The sequence below is a fragment of the Meles meles genome, chromosome 19 (assembly GCF_922984935.1).
Source record: "Meles meles chromosome 19, mMelMel3.1 paternal haplotype, whole genome shotgun sequence".
Taxonomy (NCBI): Eukaryota; Metazoa; Chordata; class Mammalia; order Carnivora; family Mustelidae; genus Meles; species Meles meles.
In genome coordinates, this window is record NC_060084.1 from 18,421,487 (window position 1) to 18,437,413 (window position 15,927).

Below are 15,927 nucleotides of genomic sequence, written 5' to 3' on the forward strand. Positions count from 1 at the left end.
AAAAGCCCTTGAGGTTGCAGTGGCCACGTGCCAGCCCTGGAACCAGCCACTGGGCAGGAGCCTAAGCATAACTAGGGCCTAGTGCCCCCAAGCACCTCCACTCTCCAGGGGTTCCGCTACTAAAGCTTTAGCATCTGGAAATTTCTATGAATGCAAAGTCGCCCTCCATCCCCACCCATGACTTCTGTGCCCCTTGGTCGGTCGAGAAAAGAGACCAGAAACACAGAAAAAAATGCAGTTTATGTGCAGGGCTCAGTAATGGAGAAGAACCGCAAAGTAGCAGGGTCTTGGTTCTGCCTCTTCCAAGGGCACCAGTAAGCCCAGAAGGGGGCGCTGCTGCAGGCCAGCCCCTCAGCTAGGCTGGCTTCAGAGCAAAGCAGGTCTCAGGGGGAGGGATTGGCCCCGGGGCCTAGGTAGGAGGCTCGGCTCTCAGGGGTGCTGTAAATGGTTAAAGCTCCAGGAAGACTGAGAGTTGGGCCTCCCAAAGCCGCTTGGACATCCAGCAGGAGTGGTGCCCCAAGGGTGGAGTCCTTCCCTAGGAGGATTGGGCCGTGCTCAGCAGGGAGAGACATCGTTTCCTCCTCTCTTGGAGGAAGGAGAGCCTCACCTGTCCTGCCCGCTGGTCAGTCAGGATGAAACATCCATTCTCCACTCTCACCCACCGGCCAGAGCATGGGTAGCCTCAGTAGCTATCCCAGGGACTTCCCTTCAAAACACAAACTGTCCAGCCCACCCAATCCTGGCAGCACAGACCAAGGTCCTGAGCCACCACAACTCTCACCTGGCCCTGGAGAATTTAACCCCTTGACCGCCAGCTCAGTCTCACTCCTCTCTGGACCCAAGGGCTGCATCTGCAGAGGAGAACCCCAGGAAGCAGCTGGGGAGGGGAGTGGAGGAAGGGAGCTGGGGCTCTGGCTGAGGGCTTGGTTCAGTAACTCTAACCCTTGTCCTCCCCACCTTCATCTTACCAGGGACAACTCCATGTCCAAGTCCATCAGGGTCCATTCTCGCCCTTGGTGGCTGGGGCCCAGCACCTGGGGGAAGCGCTCAGCCAGTGGTGCCCTTCCCCCTCCAAAGAGACCCAACCCAGGCCGCCCCCTCCCCTCTGCCCTGTGCCCCTGCCCTGCTGAAGGTATACTCACATCCAGGGACCCTGCAGGCTCCACACTTTCAGGGGGGGGCTGAAGCAGCATGGGAGGTAGCAGATGCTCTGGGCTCCGCACCCCCCTCTCCAGGCCGAGAGTTCCCCTGCACACAGAGAACTGCTGTCGGCCTGCAGTGTTCACCCCGCATTAGGTTCCTAAGGAACCTGGATACATCAGGATCAAAACAGGACAACTACAAGATGGTAGGAGAGGACTCCCCACATAGAGGGTGCTTAAGGAGCACCTCTGCTTCCTAGGTTTGACCTGAGGTTTGGGTGATGGAACTGGGGTCTTGGGATACATGTCCCTTTTGTTTGGAATTGTCAGCACCCATGGTTCTTAAACTATAGTGTACTTTTCATTGTTTCCAATCACCGAAATGAACTCCGTTACAATACAGGTTCCGGGGCTCTACCCTAGATAGACTGGTTGACCGGATGGGAGCTTCTACTTTCCAGGGCATTCTGATGCTGGTACTCTTTAGAGCAACTCTGAGAAATCTGGTCATCATATTGCCTCACCTCCCCCTCAGTCACAAGGGGTAGGCAAGGCTGGGAAGTTAGTTATCGGTGGTCTACCTGCAGAAGAGGGCCCCAGGGCTCCCAGGCAAGAATGGACGCTTTGCTCACCTGTCAGGTACCTCCCTGGGACCCCTTGGTTCAGGCTGTTGGGCATTCCTGGGCCCCTCAGGGCTGAAGTTCCCTTTCCCTTCCAGGATGGCCTGCACCACAGCCACAGGCAGTGGCGGGGGGGCTGTCACGCAGAAGTCACACTCGTTTGGGGCCAGGGCCAGCCCAGCCTCGCCTTCCCCCCCTGGGCTGGCTGGCTCTTCTTTGAGCAGTGCCAGGCCCTTCTCCCTGCACCAGAGAAAAGCTTCAACCAGACTCTGGCACTGACCTCCCCCTTATCTCCACAGCCATCTGGGCTGCCAGGCCCTCCCCTACAAGCTCCCCAGAGGGCAGCCCTGTCTGTCTTACCTCCTGCCACTTCTGGGAGGAGAAAGCCTGGTCCCATCAGGGGATGGAGAGTCTTCGTGGATGTCAGAGATGACAGGGCCCCTGGCCCTGTGAGAGCTGCTGAGGCCGGAGGTGGTCTCTGGGAGGGGCTGTAAATAGATGAGTGAGCCCAGTCCTTCCTCTTAAGCAACAAGGGAGAGCCAGAACCTAACGAGTACCCACATCCACCAGGTCTGAGGAGTAAGATTTGAGGGGGGAGGCTTAGTCCATGCTGGGGAGCCTGGGTTTGGGGTGGGGCGGGGGCGGGGGGGGGGAAGGCTGGCCTCCATGTTCTCTTCCTGTTAGGGAATGGGGGAAAGGAATAGGCTCTCCATAAGCCCACTTGTGCCCTAGGGAAGGGAGAAGAAGAAAAAACCTACCGACTGGATACAGTAGGGGTCCTGCAAGAGGGCACCAGGTAGGGGACAGGCACTGAATTTGGCCGGTGTTGGGCATGAGCTCCCCTCCTCCAGCATCAGGGACCTGTGCAGGGGGCAGGGCAGCTACATCCCCCAGGCCTCTCAGCCTGCACCTCCCTCCCTCAGGCCCCAGCAGCCAAGTCAGCAGAGCTGAGGCCTGTTGCCAGGGCATCAGTCACATGTTGGGAGGCAGAAGGGGCTCCCCACCCAGAAATGGGGGCCTTCTGGGGGTAGAGAGGGGAGGGAGAGAGCATGGTTTGAACCCCAGACCCTCTGCTGTTGGGATGTTTTGGGGTGAGGGGGAAGGGACTATTGGGGGTAGGAATTTCAGGCTAAGGCCCTGGAACACAGGAATCTGGGAATGGAGGTACTTGGTAGGATTGGAAGGAGAGAGGGAAAGTCCTGGAGGGGGGACCTTGGGGAAATTGCTATGGGTTGAGGAACACTATAGTGTAGGGAAGAACAATGAAGATTCCTGGTGAGAGAGCTGCTGGAGGAGAAGGAGTCCCTGCATGGGACCTCTGGCAGGGAGGCTCCTGGAAGTGTGCGGGGGGGGGGGGGGGGGGGGGGGGGGGGGGGGGGGGGAGGTGGACGTTCCTGACTTTCTCACTCACAGCTTCCTCTTCGTTCCTGCGCTGCTGGACCCTGTCTGAAGTGGCCCAAAGAGGCACTGGATCAGCTAAAGAGGAAGCAAAGAGTTAATTCACACTTGGGACCTTGTCCCCACCCAACAAGGCACTTCCAGGTGGATTTGTTCAGGAGTGGTAGAGAGAAGGGTAGGGGGAGAGGAACACCTTTCCAATGACCCGGTGCTGCTGACCATGGCTCTGCCGCAGAGTCACCACCTCCCTCCATAAGATCTCGTTCTGCCTGCGGGGGAAGGCGTGGGGGGGGCGGTGCTGAGGCATCTGAGAGTCCTCCTGGTCACCACCCCCCCACAGAATGGCAGGTCTAAACCCACGACCACTCCGATGAGCATCCATCCGCCCAGAACTGAGTTCCACAGCTCAGCCTCTTTGGACGGAGGCACTAAGAAATGAGAGAGGAAGGAGCTGTCCAGAAGAACTGCCTGGCAGCCAGTGTCCTCTCGCCCAGACTCCCCTTCTCCCTCCCAACCCTCCTACACCCCCTCCCCCGCACTGCCTGAGCTCCCGCAGCCGCGCCTCGGTGCTCTCCTGCACTCCCCGCAAAGCCTGCACCTCGCCCAGCAGCCGGCCCAAGTCCTCGGGGCGCCAGCGGCCATCGTCGCTGCGCAGCGCAGGCACCTGCAAGTGGGAGGCACCATCAGTTCAGAGTCTTCGAGAACAGGGCTGGCCTTCTCGACACCTCCACGCGAGTTTGCTGGTTCCCGAAGGCCGCCCCCACCTTGCGCCGCACACGTTCCAGTAGTTGTTCTCGGCCGCGTAAGAAGCTCGGGTGCTGGAACTCGACGTGGTCGCGCTCGGGCCTAAGCAGGCCGCCCTGCTCAATGCTCACCACCTTCCGAAAACCATCTAGGGAAGGGGGAGGGGGGGGAGCGTAAATTGCCCCACCCCCCACTCACCAAGGCCCTCGCACCCACTTCCCTCCCGGTCCTAGGGACTCACACATGTTAAGCTGCCGCACAAAGCTTGCCATGTTGCTGTGCTTGAAGTATTGGGGCAGCACTTCCTTAGCGAAGCGGCTCTGGTCACTTACGAGGAAACTGGTCCCGCTCTGCCAAGAACGCAGCCCGCCCACCCACGGTGCGGGCGGAGACCCGACAACACAGTGAGCCGTGCTCGCCCTTGGCCAGGCCCGCGCTTTGGCGCGCACACACGCACACACACACGCACACACACACGCACACTCGTACTCACGCTGGAGACCCGTGCCGCTCATGAAGACATGGGACAAGGCCAGGCCAGAACCAGCTCTGAGGCCTAGCCTGGAGCGACCACAGTCAGTCCCTACCCTAGCCAGACCCAGACTCCGTACTGGGTTCTGGTAAAGAAAGAGCAGAAGCCAGACTTGGGTTCCAACCCTGGACGGGTCCCAGACCCGAGACGCCACTCCGATCCAGAACCAGACCTAGCTCTTCCCTTCTCCAAGTCTCTGTTTTCCTGTCTGTCTATTGGGGTGGGGTGGGAACTAAATGACCTTAAAGATCCCTCAGGCTCTAGGTCTCCAGAAGGCGCCTACCCTTTCCTTGCTCCGGCGGAAGTCGCCTCACCTTCATTTCGCACAACCCCTCCAAAGTAAACTACACTGGACAGCTGAATCAGGAGACCCATAGCCCTGTCTCAGACCGGGGTTGGGTGGGCGTGGATGTTCACTGACGTGGAAGGATCCTGGGGACCACTGGGGAAGTCAGGGGGCCCCAGCCCTCACCGGGCTCCAGCGGATCAGGTGGTCGGTCCCCGGGTCTCCCACCAGGGCCCATAGCTTGCCGAGGAACGCAGGCACTGGGCTGGGGCCCGGCTCCGTGGGCAGCGCGGCTGGCGCTTCCTGCATGGCGCAGTTTCGGCCTGGCTAAGAGCTCGGGCCGGGTGCCGCGGGCTTGTGAAAGCCGCGGAAAGTGCTGCGTTTGCCGCCCGCCCCGCCCTACTCCGCCCCCCCCCCCCCCCCCCCCGGCGCGGGGTCAGGTGGGGACCACGTGCGAACCCGCGGGGGCGGGGCTCGGACCTAGGCAGCCGCTCCAGCAGACGGAAAGGGAAGGCTGGGATTGAATGTGAGTGGAGGGGTGCGGTGGGGAAGAAGACCCGGGTTCTAGTTCCACCCTTCTCAGGCTGTTTCCTCCTTTGGTCTTCGGGAGAAGTCACCCATGCGCGGCCCGGTGTGGGCTGGAAAAGCCCTAGAAGGCGATGGCCATTGCCTGGATAGGGAGGGCAAATAGGAGCAAAGGGTGTGGAGAGCGGATGCGGAGAGAAGCTGGCACCCTCCCGCAGAACTCTGGGGCGTTGTCATTCCAAGGATGCAGAGTGCCCCGCCCCTGACCTCCGTAGCCGAAAGGGTACAACTGATCGATCCCACGCCAGCCGGGTCGGGTCCTTGGGCCTCTGAAGTTTCCCCGCCCTCCCCCTTCAGAGCCGGCCCCGCCTTCCAGAGGACGCGGTGTTGCTACAGGATTTATTTCACACGCACACCCGAGTCGCCACAGGAGCCAGGGTCCTCTCTCTACCCGCCCCCCTCACGCGCCAGGGCCGTGGAGCTAGCGCAGCATCAGCAGAGGAGTGGGATTGGGGGAGGATGATCCCGTTATGGAGATCCGTCCAGTGGACTCAAGACGCCCTGGGATGGTCCCGACGCTATCCTACATGCGCTCATCTTCCAGAGGCGCAAGACGCAACAGAGACCCGAAGGAGCGGGCTGGCAGTTGGTGCACGCCTGGACAAATGCATCCAGCCAGCATCTCAGCGGACACATATATGCTGGAGAGGCGACTACCCCATCACGCCACAGGCGTGGGCAGCCAGGGATGGGGCTCCCGCGTTAGTTTGAGCGTGTAGCTGCGCAGGCGCGGACAGTGCGCGCGGAAGGCGTGCAACACAGAGGGTCGTACCACGCAGAAGCAGTGTACTTCACGCAGGCCCGCGCAGCGCGCCGCCAGCAACTCCAGTGCGGCGTCCAGCTCCGCTGAGGCAGCGGCGCGCACTTCGAGCGCGCGCAAGGTTGCGCCGTAGTGGAGCGCTGCAAAGCACACCGGGCCTACCGTATCCCCAGAGAGGCTGAGGCGTAGCGCAGCCACTGGCACAGCAGGTTGTAGGACGCGCGTCACGCTCTCAGCGGGCAGCGCTGGCTCCAGCTCCAGCTCCACGGCCAGTCCTGGGTGGCGGCGGCGCACCGCGGCCCAGGCTTCCTCGGGCAGGCGTGGTGCGCGTGCGTCCTCGGGGCACGCGCACCGTAGGGCCAGGAGAGCGAAAGGCGCGCGGTCCGGCGCTGCCAGCACCTGGAGGGCAGTGCCGGACAGGCTAGCTAGGTGTAGGCCGAGGGCGCGCAGGCGCGGGCAGGCTTCTAGCAGCTCCAGCACAGAGTCGGGCCTCACGCTGCCTACCAGTGTGCAGTTGTTAAGGAAAAGACTGCGGAGCTCGGGGCAGCCGCGTGCCGCCTGCAGCACCAGCGCGTCGTCCAGCGTAAAAGGCAAGCGCCGAAGGTCGAGGTGGCGCAGCGCGCAGGCGGCCCGACATAAAGCGTGCACGGCGTCCAGGATGTCGCGGCCTGCATCAAAGAGCGGCTTTTCTCCGCGGCACTCCAGGAGCAGGCTTCGAAGTCCCGGGGTGCGGGCCGCCAGGGCGGTTAGCAACTCAGTGGCCGCCCGGCGGCTCGGCTTCTTCGACGGCTCAAATTCCAGTCGTAGGTTGTGAACATGGTCCAGGCAGGCAGACAGGTATGGTAGCAGCGTGCCTTCTTGCTCACAGTCGCAACTTGCAGTTAGAACAGTGGTGAAAAAGGCATTGGCCGCAAGAAGCCTCTGCCCATCCCCACTTCCTGACACCCCACACATATACCTCCCAGTCCTGGTCATGCCAGGTTGCCCCCAAATAGCCACTGATACTAGGAGGGAACTCCCACCCTATTCCTTTGGACGATGTAAGCTGCGCCTGCCGTGAGTTGAAGCCCTGGCAGGGAGAGCCAGTGATATTCCAGGGACTCAGCTTTCTCAGGGGGCTAGGCGTGGCCTCTAGACTGTCAGGTTCCCATTCTGCCTCTGCTACTACTTAGCTGAGTGACCTGTAGGAGGTAATTAAATCTCTCTGCCTCAATTTCCTATCTGTGCAATAGAGATAATTCTACCTATCACTACATAAGGTTTTCGTGAGGATTAAATTAATATATGTAAGGTACTTAGAACACCGGTTGGTACATAGTACATGGTCAACAAATGTTAGTAATGATTATGCTTTTACATGTAGATATCCCTAACCCCTGACTCCATGAGAAAGGGATAAGGCAGGAGAGGGAGGAGCCTGCTCACCTGATGGTCGTGTCGTGCCACACCACGCTGCAGGTCACAGCGGCAGCCCAGGCTCTGCAGACCCTGGCGGCAGCTGCACGGTCCCTCAGAGACAGGTGGCGGAAGATGAGCGCCAGCACCTCCTCTGGCAGTTGCTCTCCAGGCTCAGCCATGGCCCTGTGTGAGATGGGAACTCTGCCACTTCCAGAAGCTCTTGCCTGGAGAGAGGGATGTCTCTGGGCTCCAGAAAGCCAAAAAGTTGAGGGGACCACCAGAGCCTATGTGTGCAAAGGCTTGTGGCCCAGAAACTACTACATAATTTGCAGAGCCCAATGCAAAGTGAAAATGGGGGACTCTTTGCTGAAAATATTATTAATAATTTCAAGTGACAGCAAAACATTTAACCAAATTATTAAAAAAAGCATGAGGCCCAGTTTCACTTACTGCACAGGTCTCAGACCCATGATCGCCCCTGGATGCTGAGGATTTCTGATTCTCCTTTATACTACCTTCTCACTTGTTGAACAAATCTACATTTTATGCTATACTAAAAAGGAATGCAACCACGATCTGTGTACGAGGTTGATAAAGCCAAATATGTGGATTTGGAAAATGCTGTTGGATCTTTCTCTTCGCTCCTAAAGTTTTCCCTGGGGAAGGTGGAGGGCAGCTGCACCTGCCCTGACTCGGGACAAAGCTGTCCTCCCCTACCCACCCCAACCCCAGCTCAGAGAGCCTCCTGTCTCCCTATACACACACTCAGAGCCACCGGCACCACCCAGACTAGTCTTCCAGACACCTTCCAGAACTGCTTTCTTCCCAGCTTCTGTTGAGTTCCAGGTTAGTACTGGACCCAAGCCTTGCCTCAAGGGCCATTGAAATGAGGGCTTCTCACACGGCGGGGGATATCAGAATAATTCGGACACTTGTTCACAATACAGAGTCTACCGCCCCACCTACTAAATCAGGCTCTCCGGTGAAAGTGGGGCCCAGGAATCTGAATTTCAGCAAGTGCCAGTTGACTTTACTGGTCCGGAGTTGAGAGACCTCATCCCAAGCCAGTCACTAGAGAGTGACGCCAGGGTTAATAGGGCGGGGACACTGGAGAAGACTTCTAATTGGCGGGGACTACCAGCCAATCAGAAAGCGGGGGAGGGGTGGGGCACTGTGGAGTCTGCTCGAAGAGGGGGCGGCTCCTTCCTTTCCTTCACCTCACTGGGGAGACGTACCGGGTGCTTCCAAAGAAAGGCCGGCTGGGTGGAGAAAAGCTTCGAGTTCTGGGTCTGAGGGGCCCAGGGTTCATGTTTCAATCCTGACTCCGGACCAGTCCAGGCTCAGGTCGGGCAGTTTGGGTTCAGCTGGAGTTTTGCAGACCCATTACAGAGCGCGGCCTTTATCGGAAAGTGTGTCCTCTTCAAAGTTGCCCATTTTGGGGTGCTCGAAAGTTTTCCTACACAACGTTTCACACCACTTGCCAGTTTTCTAGTTCCCCGTATTTTCCAGGCTAACGGTCCCTTACTGCACTTTGTACCTCATGTATCCTGGGGCTTCAGATACCTGCGGCCAGGCTTGAACTTGGACCCACCGGCATCCCGTTCTGAGTGTCAGGGAGTAGGAGAGGTCAGAGATCATCCCGCTCAAACTCTCCCCACCCAGACGTCACTAGAAAATTGTGGTGCCCAGGGTGTGCCCCTTTGTTGATTCGTCCGCTCCCTGCTTGATAAAGCGAGGCAGCTCTCACCCCGGGCCCGCTACCCCTGGGATCAGAAGAGCCGAAAGCGCCCGAAGTCTTTTCCCGTGGTTCTTTACGCCGTCTCGGGCGCCAATGTCTTACCTGCTCAACGGACCAGGTGGGCTTTGCCCAGAGGCTGGCGACTGGCAGCGGAGGGCAGTGGGCGGGAAGAAACCGGTGGGAGCATTGGAGGCGGGACGCCGGGGCTGACGGGGCTGCTCGGGCTGGGGCACCACCCCTGCGCTTCGCGCACACCCGGAAGCATCCTAGTCCAGTGGAGCCCGGCGGGCGTGTGAATCCGGGCTGGGCCAAGGCCGCCAGGTTAGTGCAGAGGGTGGGTGGGCTTCCCGGTGCTGGCGCGAGCAGAGGCGAATCCTGGCTCAGGAGGGTGGGTGCAGCTCAGTTGTCATCCGCGACTGCCCAGGCCAGTTGGTGGCGGCGGCCTGTTGGGCTGTTTCCGTGAGAGGCGACAGAGAGCGTACGGATGTTGGCATTCGCAGGTTCCTTGTCCCAGTTGAGGTCTTTCGAGGGGGTGTCAGGTTCCTGCTGGTTGGAGGGCGGGCTGGGCCGGGTTCTGAAAATGTCTGTGGACAAAAAGCTGTTCCCGTCCCAGCCAGGTGAACATGCGACCCCGGCATGAGAGTGGGCACAACTGGAGTCAGGGGAACTTCCATCGGGAGCTTGGGAGCAGGCCAGCTGGGTAGGGGGCGCTCCAAGGCGGAGCTGCCAGGGGATCGTTAGGCTGTATTAATGGCGCGCTGTGCCTGGCTGGCCCCTGGTGGTAGGGGCCTATTTTCTTGAGTCGGTACCCGCTAGTCGCTCACAGTCTCAGCTCAGCCGAGAGTCCCCAGGAGCTGGCCCGTTTCCACCCTCAGAGAGGCGGACTCCCGGTGGGTAAGGCGCGGGGCTTCCCGAGGAGGGGCTTCTGTAGGACACGTAGGAAGGAGTTCCCCAGCGGACCAAGCAAGCCAAAGGTCCCTGTCCCAGTTATCTGAGCCGCTGAACCTCCAGGCTGGCAGACCCGTTTGACTTCTCCCATTTGTCCACTAGTGAGTGTGATGGAGTATCTCCTCTTCCTCCAGGTTTCCAGTACCCGCCCTGACAGTCCTGACAGGCACACTTTGACCGGGTCCTGCCCTCACTTCCGCCCGTGGGGGCCGATCACAATGATGGGGTCAGCAACTTCTAGTCACGGGGCTAAGAAGACAAGGAAGGGGAAATGTTTCACAACAGGTTCCCACACTCTTCTACCCTCTGGTCCACTCTCTTTGGGCTCTAACTCCTCTCACTTGTCTTGTACTGCTCTTGGTCCCACTTGTCACCTATAGAGTCTTACCCCATTTATGTTTTGTTTTTTGCTTCAATTTTATGTCGCCTTTAAAAAAAAGATTTTTATTTTATTTATTTGACAGGCAGAGATCACAAGTAGGCAGAGAGGCAGGCAGAAAGAGAAGCAGGCTCCCTGCTGAGCAGAGAGCCCAATGCAGGGCTCGATCCCAGGACCCTGGGATCATGACCTGAGCTGAAAGCAGAGGCTTAACCCACTGAGCCACCCGCACACCCCTTTATGTTACCTTTTAATACAAGGGGCATAGGTCTATTTTACATAAAGTTGCTTGTTGCTAAATACAATGAAAATAAGAATCTCCCCTCTCCCCACTCTCTTCCCCACCCTCTGTAGAGGTAAACAATGCTAGCTAGCTTCCTTTTAATTTCCAGACTACTACTTTGGGTAACTACACAAATATCAATATGTTTTCTACCAAAAGGTTATGGGGGGGGGGTGGGCACTCAAAAGGCATGTCCCCTGTGCGCAGACAGAGGGTGGGATGGACCATCACTAGGTACCATTTCTCTTGCCAGGTCTGGGTGATGCTGGGGAGCCCTGCCCAGTTACTGTCCCAGCTTTGGCTCTTGGGTTAGGGTGTGGCAGCAGATCTGAAATGCAGCCTCTACTCTTAGCTCAGGATTCCTGCTCCTTCCTCAACAAGGTCCAAGGCTGTGGTCCTAGTTCCTTGTGGCAGCAATTCCCCCCCCTTCCCTGTCCCTCATGTAAATGGGTGCCAGCTGGGGCCCACCCCATCTGTTCTGCCCAGAGCAATGACATCCAGGGTGCTCACAGCTAGGGCTCAGTACCCCCTCCTACCCTACTATATATAAATGCTGGAGATCAGAGACAAGGAAGTGTGACTGGTGGGGCAAGAGGTGGGGTCTTGAGCCAATGTTTCTGGGACAAGGATGGAATGTTGCCTCAGGTGAGGTGGGGAGGAAGAGGCCGGGCAATTCTCCACCTACAGCTTCATAGTGCAGTAACTGGGAGGCAGTTAAACTGAGGAGGGTCAATGAAGTCAATTCCTGGTTGGGAATTCTCCGTCCTCCCACCCCGATCTAGGAGCTAGGATTTTGTCAGAAGATAGAGGAGATATGAGCACCAAGGGGCTCTGGCTCTGCCTGGACAGGGAGGAAATCTGTAATAGAACAATTTGAGTTGCATAGGACAAAAGTCCAACTGCAAGGACTTTAGAACAAAAAGGAATGATTTTTTAAAAATTTTAATTTATTTCTTATTTTTTTATAAACATATAATGTATTTTTATCCCCAGGGGTACAGGTCTGTGAATCGCCAGGTTTACACACTTCAAAGCACTCTCCATAGCACATACCCTCCCCACTGTCCATAACCCCCCTCCCCCTCTCCTAACTCCCCTCCCCCCCCAGCAACCCTCAGTTTGTTTTGTGAGATTGAGAGTCACTTACGGTTTGTCTCCCTCCCAATCCCATCTTGTTTCATGTATTCTTCTCCTATCCCCCTAACCCCCCATGTTGCATCTCCACGTCCTCATATCAGGGAGATCATATGATAGTTGTCTTTCTCCGATTGACTTATTTCTAGTTCCATCCACGTCGTCGCAAATGGCAAGATTTCATTTCTTTTGATGGCTGAATAGTATTCCATTGTGTATATATACCACATCTTAAAAAGGAATGATTTAAATGTCGTAACTGAGAAGTTCAGGGTGCAGCTAGAGCCAAGAGCATAGCATGGTTAGGTGTGCACCTCTTTATCTCTTGGCTCTGTATCCTTCTGTGCTAGTCTTATTCTCTGCCAGGCTCTTTTCTGCAGTGGCAGAGGAGTCCTGTCCTTTCTTCCAGCTCAGTCCCATGGGAAGGGAAACTAGTGTCTCTCTTCCTTATAGGTCCAGCCACAGTTGCAGGCTGGTTCTGACTGGTTGGTCCAACCTAAATCCTATGCCCAATTTTGAACTAATCACTTTAGAAAGGGGAGTAGAATATGTGGATTTGGCCAGGCCTATTTCACTTGTGCACACCTGGAATTAGGGAGTGGAGTTAGGGCTCCTAACAGGCACGTGGATTGAGAAGAGGGAAGAGGGAAGGCCCCAAAGGTGAATCAGGATTGGGAGAGGGAATCTGGGCAGGTGAAAACTACAGGTGTCCTTTGAAATGGACCCAGGAGGTATATAGTAGGAATGCAGGTGACAAAACCTAGTGAGGGCTATTGTCCCGAAGTGATCATGGGGTTCAAGTTTAGGCTGAAGGCATACCAGGTTCTGTTGGCTGTGGGGCATGGGCACATCCAGGATAAGGATGTCTCTTGTCAGCTTTCAAAGAGTGACCTCCTGCCATGAGGAGAGGGCAGACCTTCTCTGCCACCACTGCAGGGGAGTACCTCACATTTTCCGCCACTGTGACCCTGCACTTTCTCTGGGAAGATAGTGGCACGACAGTCCTCACTGCAAGTCTGGGCTGAGCTGGGCTGTGCTGTGCAGATTTAGAAGCACAAGGGGCTGCCTGTAAGAGGATGAACTTCCCCTCACAAGTGTGCCCGCTGGGGGCGGGGGGTGGGGAGCAGCTGAACCACACAGGACTAGACAGTTGTCTCCTGGGCTGGGTGGGCGATGATCTGGATGCCTGACTATCTGTGTCTCCAGGGGACAAGATGGCGACTGGGCCAAATGGGCTCGACGAGTGGGTGGGCAGCGCATACCTGTTTGTAGAGTCCTCGCTGGACAAGGTGGTCCTATCTGATGCCTATGCTCACGCCCAGCAGAAGGTGCCGGTGTACAGAGCTCTGCGGACTGCACTGACAGGTGTGTGGGTGGCGGGTACTTGGAGGAGGAACTGGGAGGGTTTGGGCATTTTATGGGCGGGACCAGGAGCTGAGGCCCCACCTCCTCAATTCTTTGGGCTGGTGCTTAACTACCGAGATACAGAAAAGATTTTACGGGAAAGGGGGAGAAGAGGAGAGGGATGCCTGGCTTTGTCTTCTCTGTTTACACATGTGTGCCCTTGGGTGTAGACGTGTGTCCCGTGTCTGTGTATGATCTACCTATATATGCACTAACGCCCCCACCTCTCTATGACCCCCAACTCCCCAGACCAATCAGCTCACTGCTTTCTAATTACGCTTCTCTCTCTTTTCCTCTCTCACTGCAGCACTCCTTGCCCCAAACCCCTCCCCAGTACCTACCTTTTGGGAGCCCCCTTTCCCATCTCAAGGCACAGGCCACAGGAAACTGAAACGCGTTGGGGGATCTGCCTCCTTCCTGGGCAGCGGGAGCCACAGTTAGTAGAGACCGAAGACCTGACACCTTCCGCTCCTCCGCTGCCCCGAGGGCCTCCTACCCAGAAGGCATGGCCGCCCTGGGCATGCGCCCCTCTCTCTGCTGCAAAGCTTCTCGCCAATCCCTTTTGCCTACCCTCATTTGGGGCTTCGAGGATGGGTCTGGGGAGGCACCCACTCCGTTGCTCCCTGTGATAGGTTCTGGCCTTCATTTTGGGTTGTTGGCTATGTGCCTCCCAATTTTGTTTCCCAGCTGGGAGCTAGGGTCAGGGAGGGAGTCTGTGTGGGCTTCACCCCACCATGGCCGCTTGGAAAAATGGCCCCGCATGGGAACTGCCTGTCGCCTGACTGCCCGCCTCCGCAGAGAGTGGCGGGAGCCCAGACGTACTGCAGATGCTCAAGATCCACCGCAGCGAGCCCCAGCTGATTGTGCAGGTGCGTTTCCGCGGGCGCCAGCCCTGCAGCCGCTTTCTCCGCGCTTACCGCGAGGGGGCGCTGCGCGCTGCGCTTCAAGAGTGCTTGGCGGCGGCTCTCGCCCTGCACTCTGTGCCGCTGCAACTGGAACTGCGCGCCGGCGCGGAGCGGCTGGACACCTTGCTGACGGATGAGGAACGCTGTTTGAGTTGCATCTTCGCCCAGAAGGTGCGGCTGGGCTGGGGCCAGTTTGGGGTGGGGCGGGGATCCGCGGCTAAGACGCCCACCGACGCCGCACTCCCCTCCCTAGCCTGACCGGCTCCGGGACGAGGAACTCTCTGAGTTGGAGGACGCGCTCCGGAATCTGACGTGCGGCTCAGGGAGCCAGGGTGGCGACATGGAGGTCGTTCGAGCGCCCTCGCAGTCCCTGGTCACCTCTCTCTCAGAGGAGAAGCCGCCGCCGCCGCCGCCGCCTGTCCAGACTTTTCTGTTCCAGGGTCAGCCCATAGGTGAGGCGCGTGCAGAGTCGAGGCAGGGTCCTCGGGAAGAGGGAGTTTGGGAGGAGCAGGGTCTGGGACGGTCTTGGTGTTCCCGAGCTCACTCTGCTTCCCACTCCTCCCCGCAGTGAACCGGCCGCTGAGCCTGCAGGACCAACAAACGTTCGCGCGTTCAGTGGGTGTCAAATGGCGCAAAGTGGGGCGCTCCCTGCAGCGAGGCTGTCGTGCGCTGCGGGACCCGGCGCTCGATTCACTGGCCTATGAGTATGAGCGCGAAGGGCTGTACGAGCAGGCCTTCCAGATGCTGCGACGCTTCGTGCAGGCAGAGGGCCGCAGGGCCACGCTGCAGCGCCTGGTAGAGGCCCTTGAGGAGAACGAGCTCACCAGCCTGGCAGAGGACTTGCTGGGCCTCACGAATCCCGATGGCAGCCTGGCCTAGCCTGGGTACCAGAAAAGAGCGCCCGAATGACCCTCGGCTCCCTTCTGCTGCTATTGCTGAGCTCCTGTCCATCCACGGGACTCTGAGACCACATTTGTAACCCCACTTAGCCCAGCTGTTGGAGCTGCTGGGCAATGTTGACTGCCTTCTCCAGGAGCTGGACAAGCACCCACCATTCCTGTTGCAGTGCCATTGGGGGTTTGGCCCCAGATACTGTGAGATTAACAGGATGCATGGGTGACCTGCAGCAGTCTGCCCACCCCAAATGAGGGGCTTCTGGCCAACCCTTACCTCTTTACTCGTTGAACAACTACTCATTAAGTACTTGCTGTGTCCTAGCCATCATCCTGGGTGCTGCAAATACTGTGGTGAACAAGATACACGAAACCTGCCTGCCCTCAGTTTATACTCAGTGTCGGACTGCAAATTTTAAGCAACAGCAATAAAATATTACCTGTTTTTTTAATGTGAAAAATACAAAATGTTGTGGGGGCACTGAGCAGCAGCTGCCTAACCCAGGTTGGGGATTGGGCTTCCAGGGAGAGACAGGAGTGTGAATAGAGGGGAGAGTGGGGGGTTGAGGGAATGGCAACATTCTGGGCATAGCCAGCCTCTGGTGAGGTCTTGAGGAAAGTTAGAAGGACAGAGGATGTTAGAAGAACAAAGTCTGGAGTGACTAGATCTAGGGGTGGTGGGTGGGTTTGCAGAGTTTGTGAGTATGGGAGGTAGATAGCTCGGGATCTGGTAAGCCATTCGACAGATTTTGGATTTTATACTGAGGCCAGTGAGAAG

General features: G+C 57.7%; 3 protein-coding genes across 15 annotated transcripts; 1 reads left to right on the forward strand and 2 right to left on the reverse strand.

The window, feature by feature from the left end:
• Positions 1-229: 229 nt before the first annotated feature.
• Positions 230-5,195, reverse strand: HSF4 (heat shock transcription factor 4). 7 transcript variants are annotated; one of them, XM_045988021.1, is made up of 13 exons: positions 4,909-5,195; positions 4,146-4,254; positions 3,925-4,052; positions 3,700-3,824; positions 3,354-3,429; positions 3,174-3,238; positions 2,521-2,623; positions 2,123-2,250; positions 1,775-2,002; positions 1,143-1,248; positions 969-1,034; positions 782-851; positions 230-535 (listed from the first exon to the last, which is right to left on the reverse strand). In XM_045988021.1, exons 1-13 carry the CDS (start codon positions 5,029-5,031, stop codon positions 384-386), a joined length of 1,479 nt encoding a protein of 492 aa, XP_045843977.1. In that variant the 5' UTR covers positions 5,032-5,195; the 3' UTR covers positions 230-383. The 7 variants fall into 7 exon arrangements, with proteins under 7 accessions (XP_045843977.1, XP_045843982.1, XP_045843979.1 ...); XM_045988026.1 differs by having other exon boundaries at positions 1,775-1,898; positions 2,123-2,276; XM_045988023.1 differs by lacking the exon at positions 4,146-4,254.
• On the reverse strand, positions 3,951-9,389 carry FBXL8 (F-box and leucine rich repeat protein 8). 6 transcript variants are annotated; one of them, XM_045988032.1, is made up of 5 exons: positions 8,701-8,999; positions 7,493-7,648; positions 6,230-6,941; positions 5,203-5,392; positions 3,951-4,038 (listed from the first exon to the last, which is right to left on the reverse strand). In XM_045988032.1, exons 1-4 carry the CDS (start codon positions 8,772-8,774, stop codon positions 5,372-5,374), a joined length of 963 nt encoding a protein of 320 aa, XP_045843988.1. In that variant the 5' UTR covers positions 8,775-8,999; the 3' UTR covers positions 3,951-4,038; positions 5,203-5,371. The 6 variants fall into 6 exon arrangements, with proteins under 6 accessions (XP_045843988.1, XP_045843987.1, XP_045843984.1 ...); XM_045988031.1 differs by having other exon boundaries at positions 6,080-6,941; XM_045988028.1 differs by lacking the exon at positions 8,701-8,999 and adding an exon at positions 9,306-9,389 and having other exon boundaries at positions 5,203-6,941; positions 7,493-7,689.
• TRADD (TNFRSF1A associated via death domain) lies at positions 9,213-15,593 on the forward strand. 2 transcript variants are annotated; one of them, XM_045988034.1, is made up of 5 exons: positions 9,213-9,321; positions 13,154-13,312; positions 14,150-14,427; positions 14,510-14,708; positions 14,825-15,593. In XM_045988034.1, exons 1-5 carry the CDS (start codon positions 9,297-9,299, stop codon positions 15,133-15,135), a joined length of 972 nt encoding a protein of 323 aa, XP_045843990.1. In that variant the 5' UTR covers positions 9,213-9,296; the 3' UTR covers positions 15,136-15,593. The 2 variants fall into 2 exon arrangements, with proteins under 2 accessions (XP_045843990.1, XP_045843991.1); XM_045988035.1 differs by lacking the exon at positions 9,213-9,321 and adding an exon at positions 9,395-9,524.
• Positions 15,594-15,927: the final 334 nt, after the last annotated feature.